This window comes from Brassica napus, chromosome C2 (assembly GCF_020379485.1).
Source record: "Brassica napus cultivar Da-Ae chromosome C2, Da-Ae, whole genome shotgun sequence".
NCBI classification, from domain to species: Eukaryota; Viridiplantae; Streptophyta; class Magnoliopsida; order Brassicales; family Brassicaceae; genus Brassica; species Brassica napus.
The window spans coordinates 49550587-49563321 of record NC_063445.1 but is presented as its reverse complement, the minus strand read 5'-3'; the positions used below and the strand labels follow the sequence as shown (position 1 = coordinate 49563321).

The window sequence follows — 12735 nt, the reverse complement described above, 5'->3', positions numbered from 1 at the left end:
TCCAATCAAAGAAAGCATCTTTTCCTCTGCATCAAGTCGGTATATGGGAAAAGGAGCCCTACCATTCTCATCACATGAAGTTCTGAACAGAGGCGCATATATCGACTAAATCCAGGCTGACTTCAAAATTATCCTTTGTTTACTTGAACATTAAGGATGTGTTCATGAGATTGTCAAAAAAGTTCTTCTCAATATGCATGACATCTAAATTATGCCTCAGATCCTCCAGTATGGCAGATCCCAGAAAAATACTTTTTTTGTGTCAGTTATGTAGTTCTCCAACAGCATCTACCGGAAAACCTCATGTCCACCGACGTCTGGCGTCCTTTCTGCACCCAAAATCTCTTAGTTGTATCTTCGAATCTTTCCCACCAAATTTCCGGAGGTGGACTGTCAAACACCCTCTTGTTCTTCGTAAACAATTCCTACTCCTACGATATGGATGATCGTTGGTAGGAATCTCCTGTGACAGTCAAACCAACACGTTTTTCCTTCCGTGTTTAGTTGGAAAGCATCAGTGTTATCTTGACAATATGGACATGATAGCCTTCCATGCGTTGTCCATCCAGACAAACATACCATATGCTGGAAAATCACTTATTGTCCACATTAGTACTGCCCGCATTTGAAAGTTTTCTTTACACGAAACATCGTATTTGTTTCAGCACCTTGAGCCCATAGTTGTTGCAACTCATATATTAGTGGCTGAAGAAACAAACACATAAAGTGATCTCTTAGGATGCTCTGGTCCGGGAACGAGAAATAGAGAGAAACAAAAAACTCTCGTCGCAAGCAAAAGTTTGGGGGTAGGTTGTATGGTGTAAGAATGACGGGCCATAGAGAATATTGTCTTCCACTCTTGCCAAACGGACTGATGAAACCATCAGTACATAATCCAAGGTAGACATTTCTCTCTCTATACGAAAGTCGGGATACTTGATTGGAATGCTTCCACGCTTTTGCATCTGAAGGATGTCTGATCTCACCATCTGTTGAGTGCTCCGCATGCCATCTCATTGGTTTGCGCTGTGCGTTCAGACAGATACAACCTCTGCAACTTTTCCGCCAAAGGTAAATACCACCATCCTTTTATATGGCACTGGAACTCTTCCACTCGTATCTTTATAACGAGGCTTTCCACAAAATTTGCATGTAACCCGATGTTCATCCGCCCTCCAATAAATCATGCAGTTGTCGCTGCATACATCTATACCTGATACGATAAACCAAGACCAGCTACGAGTTTTCTGAACCTCGTAGTATGAACAAGGGAGCTACATTATCCTCGGGTAGAATACCTTTTACAAAATCAGCAATCGCATCCACACAGTCTTCAGCCAAATTATAATTTGTTTTAATGCATCAATCTTGTAGCAGATGATAAAGCTGAATGACCATCTCTGCAACCTTCGTACAATGGTTGCTTTCCAGCATCCAACATATCATAAAATCTCCTAGCTTGTTCATTGGGTAAATTTTCCTTCCCCTCTAAAATGATCATTTACCATCTGCTCAGTACCTACACCATAATCTACATCCGTTCTAATTGGTTCTTCTAATTAACCGCTGGCTGAGGTTCGCTAGTACTACCATGTTCATAATCAGTTTTCCCATGATGATACCAAATTTTGTAACTTCGTGTAAACCCACTCAAATATAGATGAGTCCAAACATCTCACTCTTTAATAACCTTTCTATTTTTACAATTAGAGCAAGAACATCTTAACATACATGTTTTTGCTTCCGGTTGTCGGTGAACTAACCCATGAATTTGGGTTTATACCTCGTTGGTATTCTTCCGTAAGCAATCTCGTGTTCGGATCCAAATGAGGTCGATCGATCCAAGAACGAAAATAATTTGAAGAAGCATATTTTTTATGAATCAAATTCGGGGTAAATAGAGTAAGAGGGAGGATGAAGATATGAAGTGAATGAAGAGAAGAAGAGTGCTTGTATTTATAGTTTAAATCCTGCCGACAGACCGAGGAAAATTCCGACGCCAACGGCTAGTTGTCGGAATTTCCTCGGAATTTGAAAATCCCCCAACGGCTCTCCAACGGCTATAATATTTCCTCGGAATTCACCGGTTTTTTCCGAGGAACACATGTTTCCTCGGAATTTCCTCGGAATATTCCGACGGATTGATATTTCCTCGGATTCGTCGGTATATTCCGAGGAAATTCTGAGGAAACCAAATTTTGTGTTTCCTCGGAATCCTCGGAAATTCCTCGGGATATTCCGAGGATTTATTTTCCGTCGGATGTCCGTTAGAATATCGCTGTTTTCTTGTAGTGATTGCTTGTTACTAACCGTTGTGATTAAACAAAAATCAAAAAGGAATAAAGCAAAAACATTTAAAAAAAAATAATATTTTAGAATTTGAATATGATCATATGAATGAATATTTTACTACTCTTATATCCGATTTATGTTATCTTAAAATCTGATGTTCTTTTCTTTTAAAAACATCCATAATACTATGACATTTTATTGGTGCACTACAACTAAATAATCACCAATCAAACTTTCACCGCCATAATAAAATTCATTATGATATTTATTACTTGTTAAAACTTGTATGAGTCGATATTAAAAGAGTGTCCATGATATAAAATTTTCACAAAGCATGTCATTTATTAACTATATGATGATCAGAACAGGCTGAAAAAATACGGATCTCTGAAGTTGGGAACAAGCAAAACCCCAACCTAGTGGATACAAGGGCTATTTTTATTTCCACTAATTTCAATATGTGAAGTTGTTAATGTATAATCCAAGGAGTAGAAATTTTCTTCGATTATCTCATAACGACTTACAAATTTTAGGTCAAAGTTTTCATTAACACAACTTGACATTGACAAGTTTTGAACCCTCTCTTTTCGCCAGAAGCTTCCAAACAAAACTCACCATCTTTGAAAACTCCTGTAAAGCCTCTTCACTTCTTCAATACATCCAAAGCCCTCCATCTCTATACTCAGAGTCTCTTTTCTCCATTCCCCATCGACCCCGGTGTTTCCTCGACATTCATAATCGAGCCCCATTCTTTTTGTTCTTCCGTTTATGCCCCATTTTGTGTAACATTTTCTTGTGTTCTTGATCAGTTTTTGAGGAATCCCAAGGAAGATGAAGATCACGATTTGGAGAAAAGACAGTTGCAGCAACATGATACAACGACGCAGTCAGCAGCAAATGTGTTAAGATCTTCCATTGAATTTGAATGAAATTGAGTCAGTTAAGAAATACAAAGGCAAAAGAAGAAATTAAGAGCAATCTAAATCCTAACATATTTTGGGAAATTTGGTTTCAACAAACTCCTTTGTTCTTGCTTTCTAAGGGAAGACATTGGGAAAGGGATAATCTACGAAGCAAAAATATAATAAATGAACGTATATAGAGTATTATTTTGGATAATATAATGTGTGAACAGAATTTATGGGATTACGATAATCTTGCCTAATTTCCTTGAATAACACTCTATATTAATGTAGCCATTCGATCAAGATATTCTTTTTGTAGGGTATGGATGAAGGAAAATGGTTTTTGATTAAATTATGAAAATTTCTAATTTCAGCTAACAAGTACCATGTTATGTACACATTAAAATCGACTAGTTATTGAATCTGCAGTGATCATGCGATTACAAATCTTTCTGGAAAATAGCGATTATAGTGATATATGGAAGTAAAATATAAATTAAGTTCATGTGAACTAAAAGATATGACGTAATTCAAAGCTCTTTTGTGAAAAGCTGTCCCTTATGTACACGCTAAGTATCTTTCTTTATTAAACACCAAAGCAAAGGTTACGTGAATCCGAACATCAAGATAGAATGGTACATTGATACGTTTGGCAAATAGATGCATTGATAGTTTTAATAAGACCATGCATAAGTCATCACCAGATAAAAGTTAAAACTATCGTTTGGCCAAGACTAAAAACTGATAATAACAAATAAAAACATGGTAAGTAGAAAACATAAGCATTGGTTAAAACAATATTTATAGACTTTACGAATGTTTACATGAATGTTATTAACGAACAAAGTAACCTAGCTTTATTATTCTCGGATTCAGTATCAAACAAGTTTTCCTTTCATATATACCCATTAGAATACTAAAATGTAAAAAACGTTTTTCTTTTACATTGGATATGAAACATACGTGGCCAAATTATCCAACTTCAGCCATGCTTTTCGTCTTAGAAACGTTTCTTTTGCCAGATTAGCAAGTCATGCTTCCACAACTGATTCTTATCTATTTCTCAATCTTAACAAGCTCATCAAATTTTAATGAAGTAGTATATGATGATCAGAAATGATATGTCAAGGTTCTTTACTATCGTTTTCATTTGTCTTGCATTAAATTGGATATGGATAAAAATCTTATTCAACTTGCATCAAGATGATTTCAATGTATTTACATATACATGTTCAAGTTAAAAAAAATCAATCAATATTCTAACAAATAAAATGGTATACGTACTATAATCTTCAACAATGACTACCCTTGACAGAAAAAACAATAATAACAATTAATTATGCTGATGCCTAATAAATAACGTTATATAGTGGTCCAAAAACCTGAGGGCCGACCATGTCCGATAAAACTACAGACCGACCGTGACTGGCTTACTTTCCATGCATCTGTTTTTTAGCGATTAAAAATTAAAGCAAATTCATGCAAGAATTCAAGCCCATGCCAAGCCTAATCCAATCTGCACAGCCCTAGCGAGGATGATGAATCAAAAGACGGAAGTGTCGAACAAAATTCATGAATGAGATGGAGCTGTAAGGCCCGCAAAAGCTTATCATCACACAATAATAACCCACCAGATATGAGATATAGATATAGCCATTACTCCCTAATAAAGTTATAGAGTTGAATGAAGTAAGCTTGAAGAAAGCTTGAGCGTCAAGCTATCCTAATCATAAGTAGTTTAGGATCTTTATGAGATAAGGATCAAAGTGTATTTAGGAGTTATCTACTTACAAGTGTTTCTTTTTAGGATTAGGATATCTAAAGTCTTATATAAACACAATGTCATGAGATGATATTAGTGTGAGTTGTGTGATTGAGTGTTTGTGGTTTGAGTGAGTTTCCAAAAGAGATTAATAAGAAGAGTTAGTTCTTGTTATTCATTGAGTTCATACACACACCAAACGAGTTTAAACAACATTGTGGTATCAGAGCTTACGGTACCAATATGACGGATCTTACGGTGGCGATAACGACTTCGACGAAGGAGGGGGAGTCTCTTCCATTAAGTGCCCTATACTAAACGCAACAAACTATACAGTGTGGGCCATGAGAATGAGAATTCTCTTAGGGTTCATAAGGTCTGGGAAATTGTTGAGGACGAAGCAAGGGACGATGCCAAGAATGATATGGCTATGGTGCTTCTGTTTCAATCAATACCCGAGACTCTTATCCTACAGGTAGGCGAGCTAAGCACGGCAAAGAAAGTATGAGACGCAATCAAAGCAAGAAACGTCGGAGCAGAGAGAGTAAAGGAAGCTCGATTGCAGACTCTAATGGCGGAGAGTTGATCATCTCAAGATGAAGGATACAGAGATGATTGATAATTCGTTGGAAAGCTTTCTGAGATATCATCAAAGTCATCTAGCCTGGGTGAAGAGATCGAAGAAACCAAACTTGTTAAGAAATTTCTAAAGTGTCTTCCCCGGAGAAAATACATTTCATGTAGTGGCGGCTTTGGAGCAGGTACTGGATCTAAAAAACAACCAGTTTGAGGACATTGTAGGACGTCTCAAAGCATATGAGGAGCGTGTGTTGCAGAGGAAGAAGAAGTTCCAGAAAACATGGCAAGTTGATGTATGCAAACAGCGACACACAATCAAATCGCGGTGGTTTCAATGGAGACAATCGGTACAGAGGCCGTGGAGGAAGATATCAAAACAGGGGACGAGGTCGCGGGAGATACTACACTCCGCGTGACGCATCACGCGTCACCTGTTACCGCTGTGACAAGTTGGCCATTACGTGATGGATTGTCCTGACCTCAAACTGAAGCTTCAGGAGGCACAAGAAGTGGAGAAAGATGATACTCAAGAGGCTGATGAGCTTATGCTTCATGAGGTTGTTTATTTGAATGAAGAAAAGGCGCTTCCAAGCAAGTACGAAGTAGGTAATGACGAAGATAACATCTGGTACCTCGACAACGGAGCTAGAAATCATATGAGTGGTGATAGGAGATATTTTTCGAGCATTGATGAGACCATTACTGGAAAAGTCAGATTTGGCGACGACTCTCGCATTGATATCAAAGGAAAGGGGTCTATCGAGTTCTTGGACAGAAACGGAGAACCACGAAAGATTCTAGACATTTACTATATACCAGATCTAAAGAGTAATATTATATCTTTAGGACAGGCTACAGAGTCGGGTTGCGACATAAGAATGAAGGATGAATATATCATAATGTATGATCGTGAGGGAAAGCTGATTGCTAAGGCTGCTAGGTCGAAAAATCGCCTGTACAAAGTTCGAATGAAGATAAAGAAGACAATGAGTTTACTCACAACTGAAACAAGTAGTTTTCTGCGCTGGCATTCAAGGTTAGGACATATCAATTGGAGACAATGTGATCAAATGGTTCAATGAAGGCTGGTTGTTGGTGTTCCACAAATCAATATCGAGAAGAATGTAAGCGGTTCTTGCTTACTTGGCAAACAAGCCAGACAATCCTTCCCGCAAACAACAACCTACAGAGCTGAGAAGCTGCTTGAGCTTATACATGGTGACTTATGTGGTCCCATAACACCAACCACAAGTGCTGGAAACAGGTATATCTTCGTCCTAATTGATGATCATTCAAGATATATGTGGACTATTCTACTTAAAGAGAAGAGCGAGGCGTTTAGTAAGTTCAAAGTCTTTAAGAAACGAGTAGAGCAGGAGACAAAAGCAAAGATACAAACCCTAAGAACGGATAGGGGAGGAGAGTTTTTATCAAACGAATTCCATGAGTACTGCGAAGAATCAGGTATCAGGAGGCATCTTACAGCACCCATAGCCCTCAACAGAATGGTGTCGTCGAGAGACGCAACAGGACGTTGTTAGAGATGACCAAAAGCTGCTTGAAGCACATGAATGTCCCAAACTACTTGTGGGGAGAAGGAATCAGACACTCCACCTATTGTTGAACAGAATAGCTACGAGGGCATTAAAGGATGTTACTCCGTATCAGGCTTTCCGAGGAAAGAAGCCAAATATTGCTCATCTGCGAACCTTTGGATGCATCTGTTATGCAAAGATAGAATCGAAGCTGTTAAGAAAACTCGATGACAGATCACGACTATTAGTTCATCTTGGCACAGAACCAGGATCAAAGGCATATCGATTACTTGATCCTCAAGCTAAGCGAATAGTTGTCAGCCCGAGATGTTGTATTTGATGAAACGAAGGGATGGAATTGGAAGTAAGCTGACGCAGAAGATAGCCAAGTACGTGATTTCAAAGTTGTTGTAGGAGCTTTCGGAAATTATGGCATTGAGGGAGAAGAAACATAGCAAAGTAAGGTCGAGTTGGTGAAACCTAGCTCTAATGAAATATTGAAACAGAGGAGAGTGATACAACCGATGAAGATGAAGAAGAGATGACACAAGACGGTGATCCACCGGGGCTAAGGCGTTCAGAGAGACAAAGATTAAGACCAAAATATCTGGAAGACTATGTGTTGGTAGCCGAGTATGAAGGAGACAAGCTACTGCTAACCCTAAACGATGAACCAAGCAGCTTCGAGCAGGCAAAAGAGCTTAAAGAATGGATTCTCGCGTGTGAAGATGAGAAAGTCGATCACTAAACTAGACTATTGGAGTCTAGTTGAGCTGCCACAGGGAGCGAGCCGATAGGCTTAAAAATGGGTGTTCAAAATTAAGCGAAACGCAGATGGCAGTATTCACAAATACAAAGCTCGTTTGGTCGCAAAAGGATATGTGCAGAAACATGGGATAGACTATGAAGAAGTGTTTGCTCCTGTGGCTCGAATCGAAACCATGCGGCTACTAATCAACCTTGCAGCTTCTCATGGATGGGAAATTCATCATCTCGATGTCAAAACTGCGTTTCTGCATGGAGACTTAAAAAAAAACAGTATATTTTACACAACCAAAAGGATTTGAGGTTAAAGGAAGTGAGAGGAAGGTTTATCTACTGAGAAAGGCATTATATGGCCTTAAGCAAGCACCTCGAGCTTGGAACTACAAGCTAAACAAAATCTTGTTAGGTTTTCGGTTCGAGAGATGCTTGAAGGAACCTTCTGTGTATCGAAGGTCAGTGAGCGGAGATCTTCTAGTGGTTGCTGTGTATGTTGACGATTTGTTTGTGACAGGAACAAGTCTGAAACAGATTAAAGAGTTTAAGGCTGAGATGGCGATGAAGTTCGAGATGAGTGATCTAGGCAGGCTTACTTACTATCTGGGGATTGAAGTGAATCAACATGCAGAGGGTATCTCTTTGTGTCAGAACCGGTATGCTCTGAAGATACTAGAGGAAGCCGGGGGATGAGCTCTTGCATTCAGTTCAAACGCCAATGGAGATGGGGCTCAAGCTAGCCAAGTCTGAAAAGGAAAGAGATATCGATGCAACTAACTATAGAAAGATTATTGGATGTTTCCGTTCTCTACTCCATACTAGACCGGACTTGTCATATTGCATTGGGGTATTAAGCTGGTATATGGCAAACCCGAAGGAATCGCATGGCATAGCAATAAAACAGTGTCTACGGTACTTGCAAGGTACTACTACGCTTGGTCTAAACTTCGGGAGGTCAAAGGATGAGAGAGATGAAGTAGTTGGCTACAGCGACAGTTCTTATAATACAGATCCTGATGATGGAAGGAGTGTAACGGGACATATATTTTATCTTGGCCAGAGTCCTATCACCTGGTGTTCTCAAAAACAAGAGACAGTTGCGCTATCATCATGTGAAGCTGAGTTCATGGCAGCGACAGAGGCAGCAAGACAAGCGATCTGGTTGCAAGATCTCCTTGGAGAGATCACGGGAGCTCTATTCAAAAGGACCACCATACGCATCGACAATCGATCGACTATTGCACTTTCAAAAAATCCGGTGTTTCATGGGCGCAGCAAACATATACATTCAAGGTATCATTTTATCAGAGAATGTGTGAGAAAGAGTTACTAGAAGTTGAGCATGTACCGGGGAGTGAGCAAAAGGCAGATGTTCTAACTAAAGCATCGGGAAGAGTCAAGTATAAAGAGATGAGAGATCTCATAGGCATTCAAGACTTGAAAGATATGAAGTTCAAGCTTAAGGAGAAGAAGACTGTTGAAGTAAGCTTGAAGAAAGCTTGAGCGTCAAGCTATCCTAATCCTAAGTAGTTTAGGATCTTTATGAGATAAGGATCAAAGTGTATTTAGGAGTTATCTACTTATAAGTGTTTCCTTTTAGGATTAGGATATCTAAAGTCTTATATAAACACAATGTCATTTGATGATATTAGTGTGAGTTGTGTGATTGAGTGCTTGTGGTTTTGAGTGAGTTTCCACAAGAGATTAATAAGAAGAATTAGTTCTGTTATTCATTGAGTTCATACACACACCAAACGAGTTTAAACAACAAATAGATCCTCTCAATGCATTTAAACAGTGATTAGAAAAATGTAATGATGTTTATATCTCATATATCCAACCAATAACTAATGCAATCACAAACGCTGCAGAGAATACAGCAGCAAACCAACATAGGAAAGCACATAAGATTCAATACAACGAGTGAACTACATTTTTCTCATCACTGTTTACATGCATTAAGAGTTACAGCATCTATATCTTTATCAGGGAGTAATTGCTATATCTATATCTCATATCTGGTGGGGATTATTGTGCGATGATAAGCTTTTGCTGGCCTTGAAGCTCCAATCATCTTCATGATGTTTGTTCGACCCTTGAAATTTCAGAATGTTATACTGAACCCGTCTTTGGAATCATCATCATCGCTACGGCTATGAAGATTGTATTAGGCTTAACATGGGCCTAGGCTGGAAATTTTCGCTATATTGCTTTAGTTTGGACCACTATACAACATTATTCCTAGGCATCAGCCTATAATAATGTAGTTCAATCGTAAGAATGAATCTTTAAAGCAAAATCGTTGTTAGAAAGTGTGCAAACATAAAAACTTGAAGAACTGTTTTAAAGTGGTAAAGAGACAGAATTATGTTTTTAAAAACATTTTTTTTTATTTTGTTTTCTATCATTTCATTTCATACCAAAAAAAAAGATTGATCACACGCTCTACCACCTAACTTTACGAAAAGAAAAAAAACGACCAGAGTGGCTATACCCAGGGACTTAACAATAATGCCCTCAAAAAAAGACTTAACCAAGAACCCAAAAGAGTAGATGAAGAACTACTAGCGAGCTTCATGTTCAGAGATAGTGGGTCTAACCGCAATTGCACAATCTACTTGATATAATGGCTTGAGTAGGTCTGCACAAGTTGGTGTGCAACCGAGCATTTTCTCTCTTTCCAAACCATATAAAACAACAGCTTTAAAGATCAGCTTAATGATTGGAGACTATTAGTGTCTGTAGTAGGGGGTTTTAACCACCTCAAACATTCTTCAAATAAGATAGGAGGCGACAGATGGAGACAGATGTTGCCTAGACTCATCAGATCCTGAACACAAGAGACAGTTCAAATATACATCAGCTCCCCAACCCAGCATTCTATCGCGCGTTGATAGTCTGTTCCATAATATTTAGATTCATATACCGAGGACAAGGTGATGAATATAAGCTCATGTCTGAATATTTCAATAGCTTATACACAAGTAAAAAGAATATTAGATTTCTAGTAGATAAAGCTTCTGACGCAAGCAGTATCAATGAAAGTTCACAAAGGCTAATCAACCTTCACATGTATTGAATTAAAGTGACCAATAAAATACATTAGAACTCTAAGGTTACCAGTTTACAAATGAGACTTTGGTTAAAACCGGTTAAGTTGTGTACACTCATAATCACATCTCTTTATCATTTCAATCACAAAACTTGGAGTCCGATGCGTCGATATATATATATATATTCAACAAAACAAAATGATAAAATCATTAGAGAAAAAAAATTTAAAGCCTTTATTACTAAGATTTGTATCGGATCACTCAACAGTTCAATTGTTACCTTCAATCTCCATCAGCATCATCAATTCATCATGAATCTCTTTGATGATGATGAAGATGATGATGTTCCGAATATCCATTTCCATCCTTTGAAACTTCTTCGACTCTTACTCACCTCTCTATCCTTCTTTGTTAACCGGCAAGACCCTCCTCCTCCATGCTCCCAAAACGCCGTCGTTCACCACTACATCTCCTCCTCCAGAGGAATCAACTTGAGATCTATAAAACCAGGCTCTTCTCCTCCGGTAAAGTAACTCTCTTTCATCGACAAAACCCTTCTCGTGAAACTCATCGCCGACGAGTCACTCTTCCTTGGCGGCGCTTCGTAATTGCTCCTACGTGGATGATTATTGATACTCTGTTTATACTCTGTTTCGCTGAAGTTACTCTTCCTGGGATACTCTGTTTCACTGAAGTTACTCTTCCTCGCCTCGAAACAGCTCCTCCGAGGCGGCTCCGGTTCACTGAAATTACTCCTCCGGTGCTCCGTCGTCTCGCTGTGAAGTTACTCTTCCTCCCTTCGAAGTTACTCCTCCGATGCTCTGTTATCGTCGCATCGAAAACCCCTAAACCGCCGTTGACGCTGGAGCTTCTCGCGGCGGAGAACGAGCTCCTCGCGCCGGAGTAAGACGATACGTCTTCTTCCGACCCGATAAGGTACCCGTTTCCTCCTCGGAAGCTACAGAGCGATCTCGATCTCGAAACACTCTGTTTCAAAACCCAAGAATCGTTGTCGTTGTTGTTCTTCTCATCGAAAGCTCTGTCCTTTCTCGGATTAATCCTCCTGAAGAACCTCCCGAGTCTCGAGAATCTATGATGATGCTTCGTCTTGTTAATCTCAACGCAGCTGCTACTACTCCTCTTGAACACCACAACTTCCTCTGTTCTCTTCGGCTTCCTCTGTTTCGTCGCCTCTTCGTCGATGAGAGAAGCGATCCGGAGGACTTTCTCGGCGTCTACGGCGGCGTTTGAGGTTCGGTTAGAAGAGATATCTGAGCAAGAGCAAGAAGAGAGTCTCTGTTCGCCGCATCCTGAGCATACGAGGTTAACTAAACGGTCGTTCAGACAGTACGGACATATTCCGACAGTGGAAACCGATGGATGTTTCCCACAAGAGAGCTCCGACGGTGAGCTGTAGTGAAGCGAGACGTCGTCGTTTCTTCTCTCCATTGCTGTTCTCTTTCCTCTGTCTTTCATTTAGGGCAAGATATAGAAACAGAACATAAAGCAAAAGAGACAAAACAAAAGGCGAAGATCCAGAGAAGTGAAGATGACGACGATCGGATCTTTAGATTAGAGTTTCTTTAGACTTTTCTTTTTGTTTTTTCTCGGATTTTGATGAGAGACTGAGAGGTTTTGAAAGTGTAACGACGCTTAGCTATAGGCTTGTTTGCTTTAGCTTTACGTTTTCTTTTTATTTTTTTGCTGGGTCTTTTTATTTTTTTTCCCTCTTTTCAAATGTCCCACAATTTTGTTTTTCAAATTAAATTTCATCCTTAGAACATGATTACTGGGATTCTTGGACTGAGGTTCTTAGCGGAATATAAGAACCTGTCTCTTAACTTTTAACT

At 39.2% G+C, this 12735-nt stretch overlaps 1 protein-coding gene and 2 pseudogenes across 1 annotated transcript; 1 reads left to right on the top strand and 2 right to left on the bottom strand.

Moving 5' to 3' along the window:
- Positions 1 to 2669: 2669 nt before the first annotated feature.
- Positions 2670 to 3208, bottom strand: LOC125581448 (annotated as a pseudogene).
- A 5342-nt stretch (positions 3209 to 8550) lies between these two features.
- LOC125582458 (secreted RxLR effector protein 161-like) lies at positions 8551 to 9335 on the top strand. Its single transcript, XM_048749183.1, has 2 exons — positions 8551 to 8862; positions 9108 to 9335. Exons 1-2 carry the CDS (start codon positions 8551 to 8553, stop codon positions 9333 to 9335), a joined length of 540 nt encoding a protein of 179 aa, XP_048605140.1.
- Positions 9336 to 10527: 1192 nt separating this feature from the next.
- On the bottom strand, positions 10528 to 12492 carry LOC111203336 (annotated as a pseudogene).
- Between the last annotated feature and the right edge of the window lie 243 nt (positions 12493 to 12735).